The sequence below is a fragment of the Schistocerca serialis genome, chromosome 7 (assembly GCF_023864345.2).
Source record: "Schistocerca serialis cubense isolate TAMUIC-IGC-003099 chromosome 7, iqSchSeri2.2, whole genome shotgun sequence".
Classification (NCBI taxonomy): domain Eukaryota; kingdom Metazoa; phylum Arthropoda; class Insecta; order Orthoptera; family Acrididae; genus Schistocerca; species Schistocerca serialis.
The window spans coordinates 377,573,475-377,596,222 of NC_064644.1; the positions used below are offsets into that span (position 1 = coordinate 377,573,475).

General features: G+C 40.9%; 1 protein-coding gene across 1 annotated transcript in view; it reads left to right on the forward strand.

Moving 5' to 3' along the window:
- The first annotated feature begins 214 nt into the window (after window positions 1-214).
- Window positions 215-22,748, forward strand: part of LOC126413111 (myrosinase 1-like) — a 195,770-nt gene continuing 173,236 nt past the window's right edge. Inside the window, exons 1-10 of the mRNA XM_050083003.1 lie at window positions 215-353; window positions 491-624; window positions 4,042-4,176; window positions 9,107-9,229; window positions 9,307-9,487; window positions 15,382-15,476; window positions 15,665-15,812; window positions 16,664-16,779; window positions 19,832-19,966; window positions 20,056-20,162. Coding sequence (XP_049938960.1) covers window positions 215-353; window positions 491-624; window positions 4,042-4,176; window positions 9,107-9,229; window positions 9,307-9,487; window positions 15,382-15,476; window positions 15,665-15,812; window positions 16,664-16,779; window positions 19,832-19,966; window positions 20,056-20,162 — 1,313 coding nt within the window. The remainder of the gene's footprint in view (window positions 354-490; window positions 625-4,041; window positions 4,177-9,106; window positions 9,230-9,306; window positions 9,488-15,381; window positions 15,477-15,664; window positions 15,813-16,663; window positions 16,780-19,831; window positions 19,967-20,055; window positions 20,163-22,748) is intronic.

The window sequence follows — 22,748 nt, forward strand, 5'->3', positions numbered from 1 at the left end:
ATCTCAGACTGAAGTATCAGTGCCCCCTTTATCTTAACTGTGCAGTCCTCTCTGTGCAATTAATCGCAAAATCTCTCACTCCAATGTTTATTTGTTGACCTGAGATAACAATAAGTGGAAACGTAGTACTCTTCAGATACTACACTGACGAAATAGAACCTAGACGCACTATAAATACATCTGGGCAAGTCGGTCAAGTCACTCGCCGGGAACAATGCTGACATTGCTGATCGTCCTTTCGGTCGTGCTGACAGTCGGGTCAGCACAGACCAATCCCAGACAGTTCCCGGAGGGTTTCTTGTTGGGCACTGCCACGGCAGCCTATCAGGTCGAAGGTGGCTGGAATGCGGACGGTAAGTTCAGGTTGATTTTTCTGTATTCTGCATCTCTCCAACTGCGAGCAGGACACCCAAGTAAGCGAAAAGTTTCGTGGTCTCGTTCGGTAGAATGCCGATTTTACTTTTCATGAGCAATTTTTATCCATTTGTAGGTAAAGGAGAAAGCATTCAGGATGTCTTTTTCCACAACAACCCGGAACTGACTGCCGAAGGTGACAATGGAGATGTAGCTTGTGATTCTTATCACAAATACAAGGAGGACGTGCAGATGCTGAAGGCGTTAAACGTGAGTATATTTCCGCAAAAGGAAGGTTCAGTGACTTCTGATACAACTAGAGATCCAAAGCGACATACGTATTCACCGATTCGGATCTTGCGTCAATGTTTAAAAGGTGTTTCTCTAATTGCTCTATAATCTTTCTCTCGCACGAAAATGCGCGTGGTTTTTGTGCCCTAATTCATGAACATGTGTTTGCGGGAAAGTAACTATCGACATACTCATATGTTACATGGGAAATATGAAACAATGTTGCTCCTACCATTGGCAGTAAGACACCAAAAATATGCACTGAAATATTCATGAGATCCGCAAACAAATCTCATTATCTTTCACTTTTCATACTGCATTTCTAAGAAGGAGAACTGACTGTTTGAGATCCGGTTGTGGTTCACTTCAGAAATCACCCAGTGACCGTGTGATAAGACGGAAGGATTCAGAACTGGTAACAATTTTGTCTCATAGTTAAGGAACACTTCCTCAAAACTTAAGTCAGAACCGTGGTAATGGAACTACTTTTGCTTTACTTCAAGCTAACGTCTTACATTGTAAGAGAAAAATATAAAAAATGAGAGACAGAGACATAGAGAGAGAGAAGCTTTCAAAGATCTTAGTTAATACATCCATTTTCATGCGAGAGAAAGATTATAGAGCTAATAGAGAAACACCTTTTAAACATTGACGCAAGATCCGAAATCACCCACAGATTTATATTAGAGTTCACAAAGAGAAAATTATGTGACCACCAAAGGTACTACATTCAATGAATAGGAAACAGGCACAACTACACTAACTTCACCACATTGGGTTCATCACAGAACACCCCAAACATAGTGGTGATGTCGAAATAGTACACATATCATTCCAGTTGTCCTTTATTCAGTATAGTAAGAAAAATAAATTTCTGGCGACATGATCGTTTACCTCTTGTTTCATACGTCTTGTATGTTGTCCCTAGATAGTCAACTACAAGTGATTCATGTTTTATAATTTTAAGTATTCGGCGTGGTGTAAGACTCAGACCTTACCACATCTACTACCTAATTAGTAACTTTCTTTCATGACGCTGGACAGTTCCTCCCGTTGGTATAATAAAAGATTTGTTGTATCCCGTCGTCTGCACTTGTTTCTCCATTTAATATTAGTTTTCCATCTACAATTTTCTTTAAGAACTTTCAGCATTGCAGCGCGTCAGCAATCGTTAAGTATCGAAATAATCATAAAAATCCACCTCGATTGCATAAAGCACCTGGTATTTACCTAGGTTTCAGCGTGGATAACCACGCCTTCTTCATAACAATTTTATAAAACAGTTTGCCTAAATGGGCATAGTCAAAGGCTAAAATAAACACCTACAGGGGCAAGACCCCATAAAATTTTTTTACAAATACACGGTACATATGTACCAAGTCAATAATATTACTTATCTCTGTGTGTGCTGCCTTGCCCCAGCCAACGTACGATGGTCACAGGCTTTCCACCGAACTGAGGTACATATGTACCATGTACTTGTAAAAAATTTTATAGGGTTTGCCCCTGTAGGTGTTTATTTTAGCGTTTGACTATGCCCATTTAGGCAAGCTGTTTTTTAAAATTTTTCTGAAGAAGGCGTGGTTACCCACGCTGGAACCTAGGTAAACAGCAGGTACTTTATGCAATCGAGGCGGATTTTTATAATTATTACAATTTTCTTTGACTATTACCCTCAAACATTCGAAAATTTTTTGAAATAATCAGCAACTAGCTGAAAATAAGGAATTTTATTATTTTACCGTTTTCAGGCACCCAGTGCCCTTTTTCATGAGATTATAACTATCGTATTATCAGCGACCGTCCTCGAGAATTCGTTGAATCTTGTATTTGGAGCTACTTTCCATCCATGACTACATGTTTTAATTGATTATCATCTCTCTGCAGTTAGTCAGGATTCGTAGCGCTTTTGTTTGTTCTAGAACATCTACGGCGTTATACCAGTTTTGAGAAATGGTCCTACTCAGAAGGCTTTCTGTAAATAATAACATTGTCTAATATTTTATTACTTTTCTTCCAGATTTCACCATTTCCAGCACACCATAACTGTCTCTCACTTTTCAAGACCCATAATTGCACTGTGCGTCGCATCTAGCATTACTTTCGGAAATGCATTTTCGTCATCACTAACTATCTGTATTTAAGTCTCATCCCTCGAATGATACAAACATTTGAAGACATATTCAAATCGCTGCACATTTTCGTTTCTGTTCATACAGTGCAAGCTTTCACGGGCGGTATTTATATCTTCGGTGACACTCGTTACTTCCGTGTTACACTATGGTCTAAGACATCTTCATTTGGGTGAACTTCGTCTCCTACCTCATCAGACGTCTTCAGGGCTACAAAGACAGAACTAGTTTTTGTTTATCTCGCCGAAAGCGACCATTTGTTTATTGGTAACCGCGCAACGGTAGAGCTGTGACGTTGCCGACCGTCGCCTAAGGTAGGTGGGTCGCTCAGACGTGTGTTATACAACAGAAGATTAGGCAACGCTTGCTTTATTTAGCATTCAGAGGGTAGAAATTGTCCGATTCAATCATTCACTTCTCTTAAATTTGTTTCTGTATTCTGAATCTTTATGACCTCTCCCTAGATTCCAGAAAGCAAAAATTCATGAAATCATAGTATCGCAGAATCAGTTTTCATGGTTTCTTCGCCCCTGCCCATCATCTCCTACTAATGCTACACATATGTTGCCCAAATTTGGTTGCTTTAGGTCGGATGTCGATACTTCTTTAAGGAGTTCCAATTTAGTGTGTAGTCGTCCGTGATCTTTAGCTTTCGCTGTCTCTTGAAAGCAGTGTCCCGGGTACGATTCCCGGCTGGGTCGGAGATCTTTCTCGGTGACTGGGTGTCTGAGTTATCTTCAGCAATTCCTCTCAATTTCATATACGTGCAAGTCGCCCAAGTCGCCGATGTGGCGTCAAGTAGAAATACTCGCCCGAGGCCGTCGATCTGGGATCTCCTGGCCAATAATACCAGATGACAATCTCATGTCAGTTCCAATGTACCCTTGATTGCAAACACAAGGGGAGTTTCCCACACTCTTGCATGCCAAGCGGAGAGCGTACGTCCTTTGCAGTACTTAGACGTTCAGGCACTTTATTAGAAAGCCGTGTCATTACTGCGAGATCTGTAATCGGACCTTTTCTTTACACTTAAACTGCGTTGGAGCAATGTGAGAAGTTAAGACCTTCTAGCGGATTGTGTTTAGAACTTGAATACCTTCTTTTAACCAACCGAACCTTTTTTTTTATTTTTCTGTAAAAAATCCACTTATGATAGTGTTATATCTTAATGCATAATAATTAATGAGTAATCTAGTGGAACATATCAATCTACATAATATATAATATTGTTGCTACGAGCTCTTCTTACACTGTGCTTCAACAGGCGGACGTGTACCGGTTCTCGATCTCCTGGTCACGTGTGCTGCCGAACGGGGACCTCGACGTCATCAACCAGGCTGGCATCGACTACTACAACAACCTCATCAACGAGCTGCTCGCTAACGGAATTCAGCCTGTCGTGAGTACTTGCTACAAACAGATGAATATCTGATAACATTCATTTTAAACTTCTGTCTTGCAGTACACATCTCTTATATCGAGTCTCTTCCATAATCATAGTTCGGAAACTGGAACATTTTGAAGAAAAATCTTAGGGTTTGGTACAACGGACAAATTGAACTCTCCGTCCCATAAACATTGCCTTCTCGATCAATTTTTTCTATCTGATCTTCTAATTCTATTTTCTTTTATTTATTGCCATTTACTCTCATCGCATAACCTAGTCACTGCACTGGACCGATATAATGTCAGGCTTTAGCTAACAGAGTAAACTGTGTGGATAAAAGCACACCATAATTGAAGCAAAATGTACCGGTGGCACTGATTTGCAGAAGATGTTGCCGAGATAATTCCGAATGTGTGTTTACGAGCCACCACTGCCTCCGGTATGAAGTTTTGTCCTAGTCGGACAGACTGATTTAAAATGTAAACTTTTCGATGAAATCCCATGTAACTGGATTAAGATTTCACCGGAGGCTCATGGCTGAGGAATGTGTTACATCCAAGATGGCGCAGCAACAGATTTTACTGTCGATGTAAGACGCCATCTAACGCACCAGAATGATCAGTGATGGATACGTCGGCAGCAGTGCGTGCAGCTGGACCTTGAAGATCACCTGACCTCAACCCTCTGATTTCTTTTTTAAGTCTGGGTTTCTTTCAAATGTGGAGTTTACAACACTCTAGCTGATTCACATGGAGTGAAGCAGCTGTACGTGTTTAAAACAATTCGTATCTCACTGCATAGACGGGCGCATTATTGCATCCAAATGGCAGGACAACACATGGAACACCTTTTTTAACAGGTACCAAGGTACAGTGAACGGTAACGTCTAATTTGCTCAAGCAGTACCGTATTTCTTGTCGAGAAAGAAAACTGAGGCCAGTTAGACAGCTATGTAATCGAAGAGTCTACATTTCAGATACATCTGTACTAACCAGCGTAATGTTCCATGCTGGAGTCAACAACAGCCAATAACGGAACTTTCGTGAGCAGACCCATAACTACTGGAACGATTTTGCTTCAAATACTGCATACTCTCACCCACGTAAATTTTCACTGTTAATTAGGATGGATCACGTAGTACTATCAACCCGTCTCCGTAGCCATGGTCGCTAACGCACTCCTATGGGGTGGTGCTGGACTGTGAGGTAATCCGGTTCGAATCCTGGTGGTGAATAAGATTTTCACTCCCAGTATTTGGCCTTTCAGGGGACGAGAGGTGGTGGCGTAAAGTTTATGAACACCAGCTTTTGTGTCGATGTCCTGTATTTAATTGCAAACCTCTCCGCCGTGTGAGGGCCTGTGGCGCTGTTGCCGGTGATCCGTCAGCCGGATGTGGACATTATACTAGGCCGCCCACTTGGTTCTTTTCGAGAGGAGCGGTGACACCGGTTTCGCCCCCTCCCTTCCCTTCATCCATTACAACAGAAACCACACACTGCAGCGTAAAAGTACTCATCGCAGTCATCCACATGACACAAACACATGCTTGTTGTAGAATTTTAGAACACGTTTTTTGCTCGAGTATCATGTCGTTTTTGGAAACCCAGAAAATATTAGATACAGGCTCCCAGGTAGATGCTATTTTCCTTGACTTCCGGAAGGCGTTCGATACAGTTCCGTACTGTCGCCTGATAAACAAAGTAAGAGCCTACCGAATATCAGACCAGCTGTGTGGCTGGATTTAAGAGTTTTAGCAAACAGAACACAGCATGTTGTTATCAATGGAGAGACGTCAACAGACGTTAAAGTAACCTCTGGCATGCCACAGGGGAGTGTTATGGGACCATTGCTTTTCACAATATATATAAATGACCTAGTAGATAGTGTCGGAAGTTCCATGCGGCTTTTCGCGGATGATGCTGTAGTATACAGAGAAGTTGCAGCATTAGAAAATTGTTGCGAAATGCAGGAAGATCTGCAGCGGATAGGCACTTGGTGCAGGGAGTGACAACTGACCCTTAACATAGACAAATGTAATGTATTGCGAATACATAGAAAGAAGGATCCTTTATTGTATGATTATATGATAGCAGAACAAACACTGGTAGCAGTTACTTCTGTAAAATATCTGGGAGTATGCGTGCGGAAAGATTTGAAGTGGAATGATCATATAAAATTAATTGTTGGTAAGGCGGGTACCAGGTTGAGATTCATTGGGAGAGTCCTTAGAAAATGTAGTCCATCAACAAAGGAGGTGGCTTACAAAACACTCGTTCGACCTATACTTGAGTATTGCTCAACAGTGTGGGATCCGTACCAGATCGGGTTGACGGAGGAGATAGAGAAGATCCAAAGAAGAGCGGCGCGTTTCGTGACAGGGTTATTTGGTAAGCGTGATAGCGTTACGGAGATGTTTAGCAAACTCAAGTGGCAGACTCTGCAAGAGAGGCGCTCTGCATCACGGTGTAGCTTGCTGTCCAGGTTTCGAGAGGGTGCGTTTCTGGATGAGGTATCGAATATATTGCTTCCCCCTAATTATACCTCCCGAGGAGATCACGAATGTAAAATTAGAGAGATTCGAGCGCGCACGGAGGCTTTCAGACAGTCGTTCTTCCCGCGAACCATACGCGACTGGAACAGAAAACGGAGGTAATGACAGTGGCACGTAAAGTGCCCTCCGCCACACACCGTTGGGTGGCTTGCGGAGTATAAATGTAGATGAAGATGTAGACAGTTCATAACAGGTCGGAGGAAGGCAACAGCAAATCACCTTCCATAGGACCTCGGTCTTCGATTCCTGCATCTACTCTTCCTACACTCATTCCTTGAGTATGGGATTGTTGTATCCATACAGTTGTTAACCAAACACGTGTATGTGTATGTTTAATTTAGCCCCTTCTATCTAAGTCCACTGAGGCCAGGAAATGAATTTTGCAACCACGGAATCTCTGGTTGTAGGATCTGGTAAAAACATGGACGGAAAAGACACGGACGGAAACATTATTATGGCCTGTGAAGAATTCATATGTCTTGGATATGTGTTTGATATGCATGCGGACTGCGAAAATGATAAAAGCAGCTAATGAACCGGGGCCGGAATGCCGTAAAAACAACTAAATAGTTCATAGTACAGCATGCCCATCAAAAATGTCATTGAGAAGCAAATAATTATGCAATTATTAATGTACGTTTTATGATTCAGAAACGCGGGACATTAGCAAAAGCAAGAGACGAAATTACCAAGTCAGGGGCAGATGTAATGAGAAGAAACTGCAGCCGGCCATTGTTGCCGAGCGGTTCTAAGCGCTTCAGTCTGGAACCACGCGACCGCTACGGTCGCAGGTTCGAATCCTGCCTCGGTCATGGATGTGTGTCATGTCCTGAGGTTAGTTAGGTTTAAGTAGTTCTAAGTTCTAGGGGACTGATGACCTCAGATGTTAAGTCCCATAGTGCTCAGAGCCATTTGAACCATTTGAGCGTACTCGTTTGGCTCGTAAATCCTTCGTTACTGTCGATCATACGACGTACGTAAGCACATGTAAAATTTTCAAACTTGATGTTCTCGAAAACGGTCAGAGCTGTGTTTTTTCTATTTATATACGTCGCAGTCTTAGTTGTGCCCTGCGCAGCCTTTCAATATGAATCAAATCCGCGAATGGAAGTTCGTACAGTCCCAATGTATGTGAGGTAATGAAACTTGTGGGTGCACATTTGAATTTTAAACTATATAAATTAAGGAGGTGTCAAAGCTGTGGAAGTTTTAAGCTATTGTAGTTCTTGAAACAACTGTGTGACAGGTTGTTTTCCAAGTTTTGCGAAATACTTTTCGAATTACGTATTTATCTGAATCGAAATTTTTTGGAAGTTGTGTGAAAAAAATTGTTCAAATGGGTCTGAACACTATGGGACTTAACTGCTGAGGTCATCAGTCCCCTAGAACGTAGAACTATTTAAACCTAACTAACCTAAGGACATCACACACATCCATGCCCGAGGCAGGATTCGAACCTGCGACCGTAGTGGTCGCGTGGTTCCAGACTGTAGCGCGTAGAACCGCTCGGCCACAGCGGCCGGCAGTGAAAAGAATGTATTAAGGATAAACGTAAACAAATTATATAAATTGTTTTAATACGGTAATAGCAATACATTTGAATAGTTTTTGTGGTCTTAGCCATCTTTGAGTCGTTAAAAGTGAGTGTGACGGCAAGATATATTTGGAACACGGGAGGTAGGAGAGAAAGAAACAGTGACACTCACTTGAGTGGCACTGAAGGTGATTTGTAGGTAGATACCTTCACAAATACTGTAACTGAAAATCTTCCTCTGTCCAATAATGTTGTGCTGCAATCGAAATGTGTAGCAATAACAAAGAATTATCGTAGTAACGTTCGATATGGTCAGTGTATTTCACGCAGATCCGGTTCAAGATATGTGAGACGTTTGCTCTTGAGTAGCATAAACGTCTGAAATTTACAAGTAATGTAGAATATACATCGTCTTTTACGTCTATAGTTAAAGTCATACGAGTGTTTAGACCGAAAGTGTTTCGTTTCACTGTGAAGCATTTTAAATGATTAATTTTTACAAAAAATCCTCTCCACACAGGTGTTCGTTTTTAGTACACTGCACCTCACTGGCAGAGAAAACTTTTATCTTTTGCTCGCTGTGAAGCTTTACTTTCACGGTGTGTGCGATCCGCATTCTGCAGCATCAAATCAAAGTACACGAGGTGGTCATTGAAGATGCTTTAAAATAAAGCGAAACGCGTGTGATTTATATAAGATTTTTATCACAATCGCAAAAAAACTGTGTAAATCTAATATTGCTCGTAAAATTGCAACTGTGGAAGACAAGCCTGAAAACAACAAAAAGAACAAGATATTCTGAAATTTCTACCAGCTTACAGACAAATTTCCTGATTTTGTTGGTACGTTGACTTCAGGTGACAATGTACCACTGGGATCTTCCACAAGCGTTGCAATACATTGGTGGCTGGGCCAACGAATTGATGGCTGACTACTTCGTGGAGTATGCCCGGCTACTCTTCGAGAACTTCGGTGACAGGGTGAGTGACAGTTACAAAAGAAAATTTTCCAGTAGCCTTACAGGGACGTCGGGTGAGGTCTTCTTGTATTTTCTCAGGTGAAATGGTGGATCACATTCAACGAGCCCTCCGTCTTCGTGAACGGGTATTCGTACCCGCTGGTGGCGCCTGCACAGACTGCTCCGGGCATCGGCGACTACCTGGCCACACACACCGTCATCAAATCCCACGCACGGGTCTGGCACCTGTACGACGAGGAGTACAGAGCCTCGCAAAACGGTCAGTGCTACATCCTCGCTACTTGAAACGGCTTTTAATGCTTCTTCTTTTCTCAGTTGTCAATCTTTCAGAATATGTACGTGGGATCAGTTACTTTTTTCATAGGATACAATATTATTCACCCCCACAACAGAGCACACTGGTCGCTTTGGAACGTTTTAGCACCGTGGGGTCATGTAACCTCCACCGCTGACGAGGAGAATACGGCAAGAGCCATAATACGGTTTTCCATTAACTTCGCTCAGTGAAAGAAGGGGCCAAATAAGTGAACACGTCTGTCGGCTTGTTTGTAGATAATCGACCGTTTGTGAGAACACGACAGTCAAAGTTTCCGAGGTACTTTGTGTCTCCTTCAGTACATATTGATTTCAGTCAAAGTGGTGACACAGCAGTTACCGTCGCGTCTTCACAGTTTTGCACCCTGTGTTCGAAATCATATCATTTGTTTTTTTTCCATTTTTGTCTTTTCTCTTTTTCATTTATCTACGTATGTTGCCGTGCGGAGTGGCCGCGCGGTTTGAGGCGCCATGTCACGGTCTGCGTGGCCCCTCCTGCCGGAGATTCGAGTCCTCTCTCGGACATGGGTGTGTGTATTGTTCTCAGGATAAGTTAGTTTACGTAGTGTCAAAGGACCGATGACCTTAGCAGTTTGGTCCCTTAGGAATTCACACACATCTGAACATTTTTTCTGTATGTCCTTAGGAGGCTACTGTGTGAATGCTTTTATCAAGTTATGGGTTATAAAAGAATTATGTTAACTGTAAATTTACAACTGGGTTTCGCAATAAGTTTGACACGTTTATTATAGCATCTGTCTATGGTTTATTGCTGTCTTTTGACTTTGAGAACCAATTTGGGGACGATGTGTTTCCCTTACTGATTCCCCTGAAGAAGACAAAACCAGCTGGGTAGATCAGAACAGATTGCATACGAGACCCTGCTTGCAGGCTGCAGGAATAAGCTGACGTACTTGGTGGTCGATCGGAATTCCCTTCTAGGGAGCAAGTACGCAACACCACCAATATTACCGACAAGACACGGAACAACAAGTTCACCGAAAACAGTTTCAGTTTTTTCCCATCCGTTTATTGTGCTACTCACTCGTACAGTAATCTTCTATCGACTTGATTAGATACATAAAAAATAATTAACTAAAAACATTAATCATGTTCCCAATACGGGCGCAATGCTGAAGCCGCAACCCTAGCCACTGTACCAGCACTTCCGATGGAGACTTACGTGCTAAAGGGCACATAAAGTATCTCGAAAACTTTGACTTGGTTTTCTCAAAAACGACAGTCAAAGTTTATCTGAGAAATGGTCAAGTGTCTAAGTATAAATTGAGATATGTGTTATGACACCCTCGTCCACCAAACGAACTTTCTGGGAAATCGGACTGTGATACTTGCCGTGTTTTCCTTGTGAGTTACGGAAGTGAAACGGTGCCTGCGTCCCAGTCGAATGTATGGAGTCTGCGCATTAGTATGGGTCGACGTGGAGATACTTCACCAGAAAGGAACCCGTAGCACCACCGTTAATGACGTTACCCATTCTTGGTGCTTCAACTGTCCAAATTGTCTACAAGGAACGATATACTATTCGCTGCCATGTGACACAACGCAACAACAGTAAGAAGATCTCAGCCGGCAGGGACTGAAGAGGAGTATCACGTCTTCCCATTTGCAATCTGTAGCGTCCCAAACGTCAGTATTGCTTGGGATTGGGCGACGGAGATCGGGGAGAAAGGGAGTAGTCAGATGGCCTAACTGACAGGGAGTCTTGACCTGACTTTGTTGTTAAAATCCAGTTGTTGCAAAAGGTAAGGACTGGAAATACTGAATAACGAATATCAGGTGTTTTCCAACTTTCCACTTTGTTCAGAGAATACCTCCAGCATTTGCTCTAAATGAGCTGTTTCACCAAAGACCAAGTCTTTACACAGATACAGTGGCAAACTAGCACCGTTCAGTCTGTTAGAAGAACCTGTCAACACTGACTGCGCCTGCGCTTACCACACGACACGCAGGAGTCCTCAGCAACACAGCTAGAATTCCATCTATGGTTCCCAACTACTGTAGATAATTTGCTCACTCCTGCTCCGCTAATAACTTTGTCTGTCGCTCCTAGTACTGCTACCTCTCTACTTCCACTATGACCTGCCTGACCTATCTGTCCTCTACTCCTATTCGCTCTGCCTTGACCCTCTGCTCGAAGTGTCTGTATCCGAGTTTTAATCAATTTCCCCTTCGGCTCTGCCAGTCCCTGATTCGGCGTAAATTTCTCAATGGACCGTAATATGCACTCATCTGATCAGAAATGTCAACAGTGGTTTTTCCCTTATAATATTCAGTAAAAATTCTTGGTTATCGATAAATATCTCTTTTGATAGTGACGTTTTCCATTTCACTCGAATGTTTAGTGGAAAAAACCAAGACGTTTCTTTTGTCTTTCCATTTCAAGACCCCAACTCTTTGGCTATTCTCTTTCGCAATCACGTTTCAGTTTGTTCGTTACAACTTCCTTGGGAAATTCTTAACGATTAATTCGAAAGAAACCGCCCAAATATGTATCCTTTCTTATGAGTCTGCTTGTCAAATCTACACTGGTATACCAGTTATCAGTACGTAATACATGGCTTTTCCTGTGTACATCTTGACACAAATTCATAACAGCATTTGCTGGTGCGTTATTTTCTTTATCAAGTACTTTGCCAGAGTAAATTCGAAGACTGTAGTAGTACCCATTACCGCAGCACAATTTAAACATTTTGATGCCATAGTTGTTTTTCTTTTGTTTCAAATATTGCCTGAGGATAATTTGTCCTAGGAAAAGTATCAGAAATTCAACGATACATAATTTCTCGACAGGATATTAATATTCTTTTTAAATTTTTGATCAATTCGTCGATGATGAACTGAACTTTTGAGAGACGACTTGAATCACCAATTTTTGTATTTCCTACGAGAAGTAGCATTCTCAACAGAATTTCGAAATAATCACTGTTCAGTAATTTCCGTGGGCATGTCTGAATAAACAGTGCATCCTTGGGCCAACATAAATATATGGATAGAAGTTTCCCCAATCGCATCCTAAAAAGCAGTCCTAAATGCCACTTTATTTCATTTTTGTTTCTTGACCCCCATTGAATCATAGGTTTCGAAACCACTGTCGTTCGCGTAGCATAAATTTGTTTGTGTCATTTATGTGTTCAAATATTTCATCTCTGACAATAAGCCCATAAAACTATTCGTCTTTGTTACACTTTTGCACGTTTTCAGCACTCACATCGGCACCTTGGCTACTTGTAAAATACACAGCGTTTAGCTGGTTGCTTAGAGGATCAAACTAATTATCAGTGTCGGATGATGGCAGTCGCTTTACACGGCTACGTTTTCGTGGTACAAATAACGCACTCGGTGAATCACTGTCTTCTCCTCGTGACATTTTTGCTACAATGGGCAGCATAGGATTTTGAAAATAATCGCTGTAAAACTAGCCTCTCTTAACGCATGTGTGGCTTTCTCTAGCTGGTTGTCTCTTGGAGGGTCACTCCTTACCGTACCGCTTCTGTTTATACGCCAACTCAACAACTGCCAAATGGTGTAATCATATATATATTTTTTTTTTTATTACTGCACTCAACGACAGTTGTCGCGCGAATTTATTAGACGGTAACGCCTGCGATTTAGGTGACCAACACGGCGTGGCTGTCGGATGGGTTGCTGCCCAGCAGGCGCACTATTACGCGCCGGATTATATGTAGTACTCGTATACGGTGTAAATGGCCTACAAGTGAGGAACTCGAAGGCCTGTTTACTATTAAATATAAGCTAAAAATTACTGTGGAATATTAAAGCCCTGTATTTCAGGTCTTAACACGTTGTGAGAGAAGCTGATTTTACTGTGCTTTCCGTGGAGTCCACATTACCGCGTGTAGGTGACCACTTGAGCCGGCCGTGATGGCCGAGCGGTTCTAGGCGCTACAGTCTGGAACCGCGTGACCGCTACGGTCGCAGGTTCGAATCCTGCTTCGGGCATGGATGTGTGTGTAATGTCCTTAGGTTAGTTCGGTTTAAGTAGTTCTAAGTTCTAGGGGACTGATGACCTTAGAAGTTAAGTCCCATAGTGTTCAGAGCCATTTGAACCATTTTTGACCACTTGACCTGTGTTCAGTTGATGTACGAGGGGTGTCCAGAAAGTAAGTTCCGATCGGTCGCGAAATGGAAACGACTATGATAATTGAATAAAGCTTTGCACAGATGTGTTGGGCAGTGTCTCTATTATGACCTTAGATAGCATCAAGTCGCTCTTCTCATTTCTGAGCGCACAGTGAGCGCGTAAAGATGTCTAGAAAATAGTGTTCCCCGCGAAGTACGAGGACCTGGTGAGAAATTTCGCTTCAAGCCATGCAGCCAACATTACATAACTGTCGTGCGGTTTCTTCTTTAAGACAAATCTCAGCCACATTCTGCAGGGGCAATGAAGCTGCTCCTGCATCGTTTTCAATTGGAAATGTTTGATTACCCACAATACAGCCCGTAATTGTCTCCCTCTGAGTTTCATCTCTGCTCACATGAACCGCTGGCTATGAAGACAACATTTTGGCACAGAAACCGAGCTGTAGACCAGGATAGAGAATTGGCGGAAAGCACTGGCGGCTGTCTTCTATGATGAGGGTATTGAAAAGTTGGTACAACGCTACGACGAATGTCTACGTCAGAACGGCGACTACGTAGAGAAGTAGCTGGAAGGTGTAGCTAACTGATACAAATAAAACATTTCTGATATTCAATGTGGTTTCCATTTCGCGATCAATCGGAACTTACTTTCTGGACAGTCCTCGTATTATCCCCCAGCGAACGTTGGTTACCGTACATGTTTGTGCAGATACGAGGGCGTTCTGAAAACTAATGTCTTCAATCTCTTTGTTCTGTTCTCAGTACAGGTTGAGGATGTCTTGTATATTATTCGGTCGACTATTCCGCTTCGCTAAGCCAAGTTGTAACCCTCTGCTGCTAGAGGGCTCCAAACTGTAGAGTGTAGCGGTAACTAAGGCTGTCCGTAAGTGAGAAGCAGCGTGCTGTAATCGAAAATACGCATTCTAAGAGTTCGCCCAGACATGCAGCACCCTCTCCTTCAGCAATACAATCTCTACTTGGCCCCATTCGATTTTCATCTGCTTCCAATACTTAAAGAACACCTTCGAGAACTTTACTTAGAGGGTGATGAAGTGCTGCAAGCGGAGGTGATGTGGCTCCGTCAACAAAAATTCTGCAGTGATCAGTGATAGTATCAACAAATTGTCATCCGTTGGGAGAAGTGTGTTCGTCTTCGACTATGTTGAGAAATAAATACATTGACTTGAAGAATAAAGATGTAGAATGTTAATAATGTTTGTCTTATTTGAAAAGTTTCAAGAGTTTTAACTTTAAAAATTCGGAGGTATTACTTTTCAGCTTGATCTCGTAATTCAGTTATTTTTTAGTTTGTTTATGATTACATTATCAACAGCATTTCCTAAAAAGGCTGTTCATGCGTAGAGGAGAGGAATTTTGGATATTTTATGGTTACTGAACTATATGTAAGACATTTATTTTAATGGAACTTTGTGGCAGATTAAAACTGTATGCCGGAACGAGACGCGAACTCGGGATTTTTGCCAATCACGACTCACGACCCAATCACCACTCACGACCCGTCCTAACAGCTTCAGTGCTGTTAGTTCCTCGTCTCCTACGTAACAGACTTCACAGAAGTTTTTCTGCGAACCTCCTGTGGTCCCGAATTCAAGTCTCAGTCCATCATACAGTTTTAATCTGCCAGGAAGTTTCATATCAGCGCACACTCCACTGCAGAGTGAAAATCTCATTCTTCATTTTTTTTTAATTTTATAGGTAGCGTGGGAATAACTATTAATATGGACGTGCTTGCAGCACGTTCCAATTCTACAGAAGATTTAGAAGCAAGTGAAAGAGCGCGACAGTTTCAGGTGAGTATGATTACAGCTTCTCCTACTGCAACTTCACAAGATTTTTTTATGGTGATTGTTGATTTTCTTAGGAGTACAAGCAGTACACCAATAATATGTTGAACCCTGTGAACGACTTTCTATTACCTATAAGAAAGCAACGGATAGTGATAAGTGTGAGGTGAATGTTGAGAACTTCTGTGTTGCAGTTTGGTATTTTCGCACATCCCATCTTCACTGAGGAGGGTGATTACCCGGCTGTGGTGCGGCAGAGGATAGATGCGAACAGCGCAGCTGAGGGACGACCGCGCTCACGACTGCCATCCTTCACACAGGAAGAGGTCGAGTACATTAGAGGTGAGCACTTCAGCTAAGTTCTTTGGTAAGTGGACGATGTAGTCTTGAAATCCACAAGTGGTCTCATTTACAACCGACTGATTTTTAACTGGGTTGTTATTATCTTCAACGTATACCGAACAAAATACTATATAAAAAAATACTAGATACTAATACGTATCTACAAACAGCTTATGTAAGCAACGTTTCATGGTGGGTAATAGAAATAGAATAAAAGTGACAGTTTTTGGATATGATGTATAATTTGTATAATATTATGTTAGTAACTGGAGGAACTTCCTGTAACTACACTTCTTTTGGCAGGGCCCTCTATACCGCAAGGCACATTGTAGATTTAAGTGGACCTTAGATCAAAAGTGCAATGTCAATTTTGGGGGATTCTCTTGTCAAGAGCACTTCGCATTTTTCAAATCTACATTTTAGCTGCCAAATTATTATATTTATGTTTGTGGCTGTGCAAAACCTATCATTTCAAATTATGTCATTTTATTCTGTGTAGTATTTTCTTCGATATACGTTGATGGAAATAACAACTCAACTGAAAACCAGATGCGACAATATAAACCACCAAAAAAAATTTCTGCCAGATAACATTACTGTCCCGTGTTTTCAGTTAATCAAAGGTAAAATATATGTGCAAAAACATGTCCTTGTGTTTTATCGTTACATAATGCAGTTCTCGTTTAGTCTTACCTACACTGCTGTAATTCTGTAACTGATTTTAAATTACCACTAATATTGTTTCATGAAATTCTAGGGAAAAATTCACTGTGCAGACTTTTTGAAGAACTTCCTTTAGCTGACACTTGTCTTTGGATTTTGGTGACTTACAGACAGTAATTTCCTTGCAGGTTCAGCAGACTTCCTAGGACTGAATAACTACTGGACGAACTATGCGTATTCAATACAAATACCCATTAAGCCTTCTAAAATATATGACTCCGGCGTCATCACTATTACTGGTGGGGTAAGTAGAAGTGACCATAATACGTTAGTTGGTAGTGAACATGTATTCACCATGTTTTACACATAAGCGGTGACAGGTAAACTTCAATTACTAACAACTACAGGGGCTGCAAACGGCTTCATTCGTCGCTGTTGCTACGTCTTCAATGCCAAACGAGAACGTGGCAAATTAAATTCCAACCTTAGAACCCTTACCAATTTCATTTCTATGTTCTGGAAAAAACATACTGAGCTCTAAGCGATATTGATGCTAACACCAATATAAAATCAAAAAATTCATTTTAACGACTATTTTAAACAACATTATAGTATAGAGACGAAATAAAATTTCACAATTTATGATTTCCCTTTCGATACAATAACTACATAAACAGTCTTGTACAGACATCGGTTTTTTTCATTAATTTGTGGTTTCCCTCCGTCTTTTCCAGATAATTTTATCTGTAAGTAACGGCTACACCTGACACATGACCAATTTTACATTTTCACGTCTGTTGCCGCCCCTAAAACTTTTTCTCACTATAGCATCTGCCAGCACGAATTTCAGTGTTTTAGCCTCTTCATATGTTTTTAAAACGGATGCTTGTATTTGTGATAAAAAGAAAAAGTAACGTAATAGTAACAGCTATTATTCAGTTACATATTTAGTATTTCACTGGGGATATATGAATCTGCGTCTCCTTCAAAATACTTTTCATGGGACTAATCGCAATTGCTGGACTGAGTCATGCAGTGATGGAAGCAGTTTTTACAGTCTTCCGACTGTTCTGAGGCCTGGCATCACTTACATTTAATGTTCTTCTTCATTTAAAGGAAGTGGGAAAAACCACAGGAATAGGACGTAGAGCAGAACTGGTGAGTAGAGTAACTGCGAAACCGCTTTCATTTCGATTTGTGAACTCGGCGATAACGTTGTCGCTGAGGAGGGACACGTCCTTTGATCGCCATTATGCACGGCGTTCATTTTTCCTCAGTGCCGTAAGCAATCACTTTCGCACTTGAAAGTAGTAATCTTGGTTAACTGTGATATCTTTGAGAGTAACTTCGTATTACAAAATCAAATCAATATTGTTTTGCATTAGTTCTGCCTGTTCATCTACGTTTTTTCGCGGGGTTGAAGCTGTAGCCTGAATTTTACATGATTTCTGAGGCATAAGCGTAACAGCGTGGTTCGTAGACTGTAATGATTTTTGAGAAAAAATTAATCATCGCCATCGTTGTTGTCTTTAAGGATTAGGCTTATGGTGTGTGCTGCATCACAATTGTTCGTGCCATCTCTTTCTAGGATGTTCAACGCTTCTCTTTCCTATTAGCTTGTATTGTATTATATCTATGGTTGGACATGGTCTTTTCAGTTCAGTCAATATATCTCAGTTACAATCGGGATGGATCCTACATTTATGTCATGTGTAATATAAGTGTTTCTTTTAATTGCTAGTAATGAATATTCCGGTGCAAAACTGAGTACATACGTGTGTGATGATTCGATTTGTCGTAATTGATCTGATGTTAGGGTCCAATATTCGCCATCATACATCTGACTACGGAAATTTACAATTTTTACCCTATATATTTACACTTCCTTACTTGTTCAATGATTCGTCTATGTTCAACAGTTATGGCACTTATGGGTAACAATATTTGAAATGTCATCACTTTTATTTTATGTGACCATATTCCCATTCCGTAGTTAGTGGCCACTTTACTGCAATTTGAATCTTTTCTTCGGATTTCCGTGTTATAAACTGATTATCTACAAATACCAGCGCCATTAAATTAAATTTATCACTTATTAATGTAGCGCTTAAAATAATCAACCATTTATGAGTGATATTGTCTACGTAAACACTGAGAATGTAGGGGGCAGCGGGCAGTCTTGTATTACTCCATGATTAGTATCGGCAGATTCTGTACAATTACTTCGCACCGATACTTATTTTATTATTTTTGTGTAATCACTGAGTTGCCGTAATTAGAGGTGCAGGAGCTCCCGTTTCGTTTAGTAATTCCAATAGAATTTTCCTTTTCACCTTGTCAAACGCCTTTTGATAATCGATAAAAACATAATAATTAGGAAGTCTAAATTCCCTTCTTTTCTCATTTACTTGTGGCAAAGTAAAAAGACCAGAACATGATCTCCCGGTACCTTTCCTAAAACCACTATATACCTCTAAAGTACGTATTTTAAATATTGGTTATAATCTCTTATCTGTAATTTTATCGCCGGCCGTTGTGGCCGAGCAGTTCTAGGCGCTTCAGTCTCGAACCGCGCGACCGCTACGGTCGCCGGTTCGAATCCTGCCTCGGGCATGGAAGTGTGTGATGTCCTTAGGTGAGTTAGGTTTAAGTAGTTCTAAGTTCTAGGGGACTGATGACCTCAGCTGTTAAGTCGCATAGTGCTCAGAGCCATTTGAACCATTTGTAATTGTATCACACGGTCTGTAAGAGGAACTTAGTAGACACATTCCTCGGTTGTTTGCACATTGTGATTTATTTCCTTTCTTATAGGTAAGGAATATGAAAGATCCATACCATTCCTCTGGCACACGTCCGCTCAGCTAGCAAACTTAATGTTTGCAACGGCCGATTACAGAACCCCCGGACAAGTGAAACAGCATTTATGAAAACAGTTATTGTGACCTAATTAACATTTTCTCAAAGATGACAGTCACCTGATGAAATCTGTGGTACAAAAGCGGGAAAACACATTATTAGTACCACTCCGCATGTGAAAATGAAATTCTCTCTGTCTCCAGTACTCCCTCATATCCATAATCGTAAGTAATAGCAGCAATGAAACTAAAACCCATATGTAAAGAGATGAGCCTGAAGCAAGTAAGAGGTTTTAAGAACAATCGTTTTCTGCCACACGTGTTATAACCAAATCAAAATGAAGTACAAGAATGTACTGGAAACAATATGCTATTATTAGTGAGTGTTTCGGAGGAGGGAGGAGGGGAAGATAGTGAGCACACTACGGCTGGAGAAATAGTGTGAGATGATTATGTGCGGAGAAATCATCAAAATATGTAGTAAGTTTCTTTTTCTTTCAGAGATATCCTTGGGGATTCCGAGAATTACTGAACTGGGTTGCTAACGAGTACCCTGGATACCCAATTTTCGTGACAGAGAATGGTCTGTCGAACTCAGGAGGACTAAATGATACGGACAGGATCGAATACTTCATCGTAAGTAAAGTGTGCTACCCCTGTCGAATATTTCTCTTACAGCCACCGATCTCATTTTTCTGATGAACAATGTAATGCATTGTTTTCAGGGTTACATGGGAACCCTACTGGAAGCTATATATACTGACAATATTCCAGTGATCGGATACACGATATGGAGTCTGATGGATACTCTGGAATGGCGTTATGGTTTCACGTGAGTATCTACCATAATTAATGTGTCCAATGATCAGAATGCTCTTTTCCCTGTGTTGACCTCTGGGCTGTACTGTCCATTCAGCATATGGTCTAAGTAGAAAATACATTTTTTTGTGCAGAATTTGATTCACTTACTTAATAAGTAATCAGAAAAGTTATTTTACAGCATTTTGGAAACAGACAGTTAATTTATCTTTTAAGAGAGCTCGGTCTTAATCAAACTGCCACAAAAATTTACTATGTTCATGTCTGATAACGCCCCTAGGAAATACCCCAGGCGATCTAAGAGGAACTTTACTAGGTAGTCGTATGTTGACAAAGAAAATAAACTATATCAGTGGGAATTAGTAAAAGGCGCGGTTCCTACGAAAGAAACGTGTATCGAATTTATACGTACATGTGAGACAGTCACGACGGAATTAGGTAGTTTGTTTCATAACACGAGAACACGAGTACCAAAATTAGGCGAGTGCAGTTTCAAGGAACTGGTATAAAGACAGCCACTATCCTGTTGTGTTATTGCATTGTTAGTATTTTGCCCAACATCCGTTCTTTCTAATTACCTCAAAAATTCTTTACGGAATTGATTTTGTTAGGGTTTGTAGTTCTTGCAGTGTAATTGTCACCCATTCTTCTTGTATTGCTCTTTTGAGCTCACATGCGGCCTCAAATTGCTTTCCATTGCGATAAACATGCCTTACAAGTATTTCCCAAGGGTTTTCCTCGGGATTCAGAACCGAGCTTCATGCACGACAGAGCAAGACATCGATTTCTTTATTTCCAAAACCACATTTTTGTTGTAACAAAAAGATGCACAGATGCATTACCTTGTTGAAAAATTAGACTTTCGTTCCCTAGATATCATACATTCTAATCAGTTCTATCTCCAGCACCTCAGTGTACATGTTGGAGTTTATTCTGGTGTTTAGCCAAGCAATAAGTGATTTATCTATAGCGCAGAAGACTGCCCAAATCATAACATTTCCATTGCCAAAGCTTCTGCTCATTCTTTGCCTGCTGCTCTGTTCTCAGGTCATACTAATAATACTCTAATCCATTCAGCCCATCTAAATTAAATTTCTTCTGATCACTGAAATCAGTTTATCCCATTCTGAACTCTATGACATATGTTTTTCTGCAATCTATCCTGTTTGTATTTGGGTGTTAGAGCAGATTGCTGCTCTTTCTGCAACATTTCTTAAGCGGGAGATGTTTGTCATGCGACAACATTTATGCCGTTTCTAGTACCTGTAAATCAGCAACAAGTCCGGAATAATAACGGTTTCCGGCCCTTGCTTTGCATAAAAGTAACGGATTCAATGCCACAGATAGTTTCCTACTTCGCCCACATGTTCTGTTCGGTCCATACCGTCCGCCAAATGTAATGAAATTATCAATCGCTTTACTTGAACAATTCAACTTCTTGGCGATTTGACGATCAGTCAATCTCATTACCTTGTGCATACCAGTTTTTGCTTTTCCGTCACATGATGACTTTATTCATAACATTGTCACAGTCGTGGTTCATGTACACAACACGTACTCTCACTAATGGTATCTGTTTCCTGTCTGCGGCACAGGCACGCACGCACACACTAACACTGCACAAAGGCGACTGCCTTGATATCGAGTTCCACCCTCTACTACCTGAACTGTTGATGTCTTGTTAAGTACTGTACTACTGACACCACATGCTGTACCATTTGTCTGAATTTGTCGGTACACTGGCTCTCATATTTTTGGATATACACTGTGCACAACTAGTCAGGGGACAATATTATTTTTCCTACAAATACCCATGCCTTTATATTAATTTCCACTGCTGGTACTTGAATTACGCAACCATTACGGCAGCTCACCTGAACCTCTCGATACCAGAAATATTCTACTGTGTTTCTGTAAAGTAGTTGACATATTTCTGAGACAAAATTCAGATTTGATTTCATTTGTGATACATCGATATGTTTATGTCGCAATGATATTATTCTTATATGTATTAATTCTTTTGTCACTATGATCTTTGATGTACTTGTAACTCTGATTTTTGGGCGCGTAAGCAATTATTAGTTGTTAGAGAGTCGGACCTTGAGAAAGTCAAGTCTTGGACGTTATGTTGGAGAGATGCATAACGTAGTCAGCTTATAAAATGTAAACTTTAACAGTGACTGTGAGGAAGATGTTTTCAAGTATGTTTTATATTGTGAAGTGATTTTTTGTGTGTTACGTGATATTGCAGCGAAAGTAATAAAAAAAGAAGTGCAACTTAAATTCGGAGTGCTGATTACTTTTTTAACATCACCATTGTCCTGCAAAAGTGTAATCTTCAAGAATGGTTTGTGAAGCGCATCTACAAAACTTTCGAATATCGCAGAATAAAACCTATGCCTCTGCATCCGAGCTTGGAATCATCACCACCTAGATTTTCGACGATTGAGCCATAATTTTACGACGAGACCAGCGTGGGAAACACGAAAAGATGAGTGCCTAGTTTTTTCATTATTACAAGAAATGACGTTATTAACTGTGCTCTAATGACGCCTGCCACAAAATAACTTTTTTGTTGCCCGAAAATATTTAGCAGCGT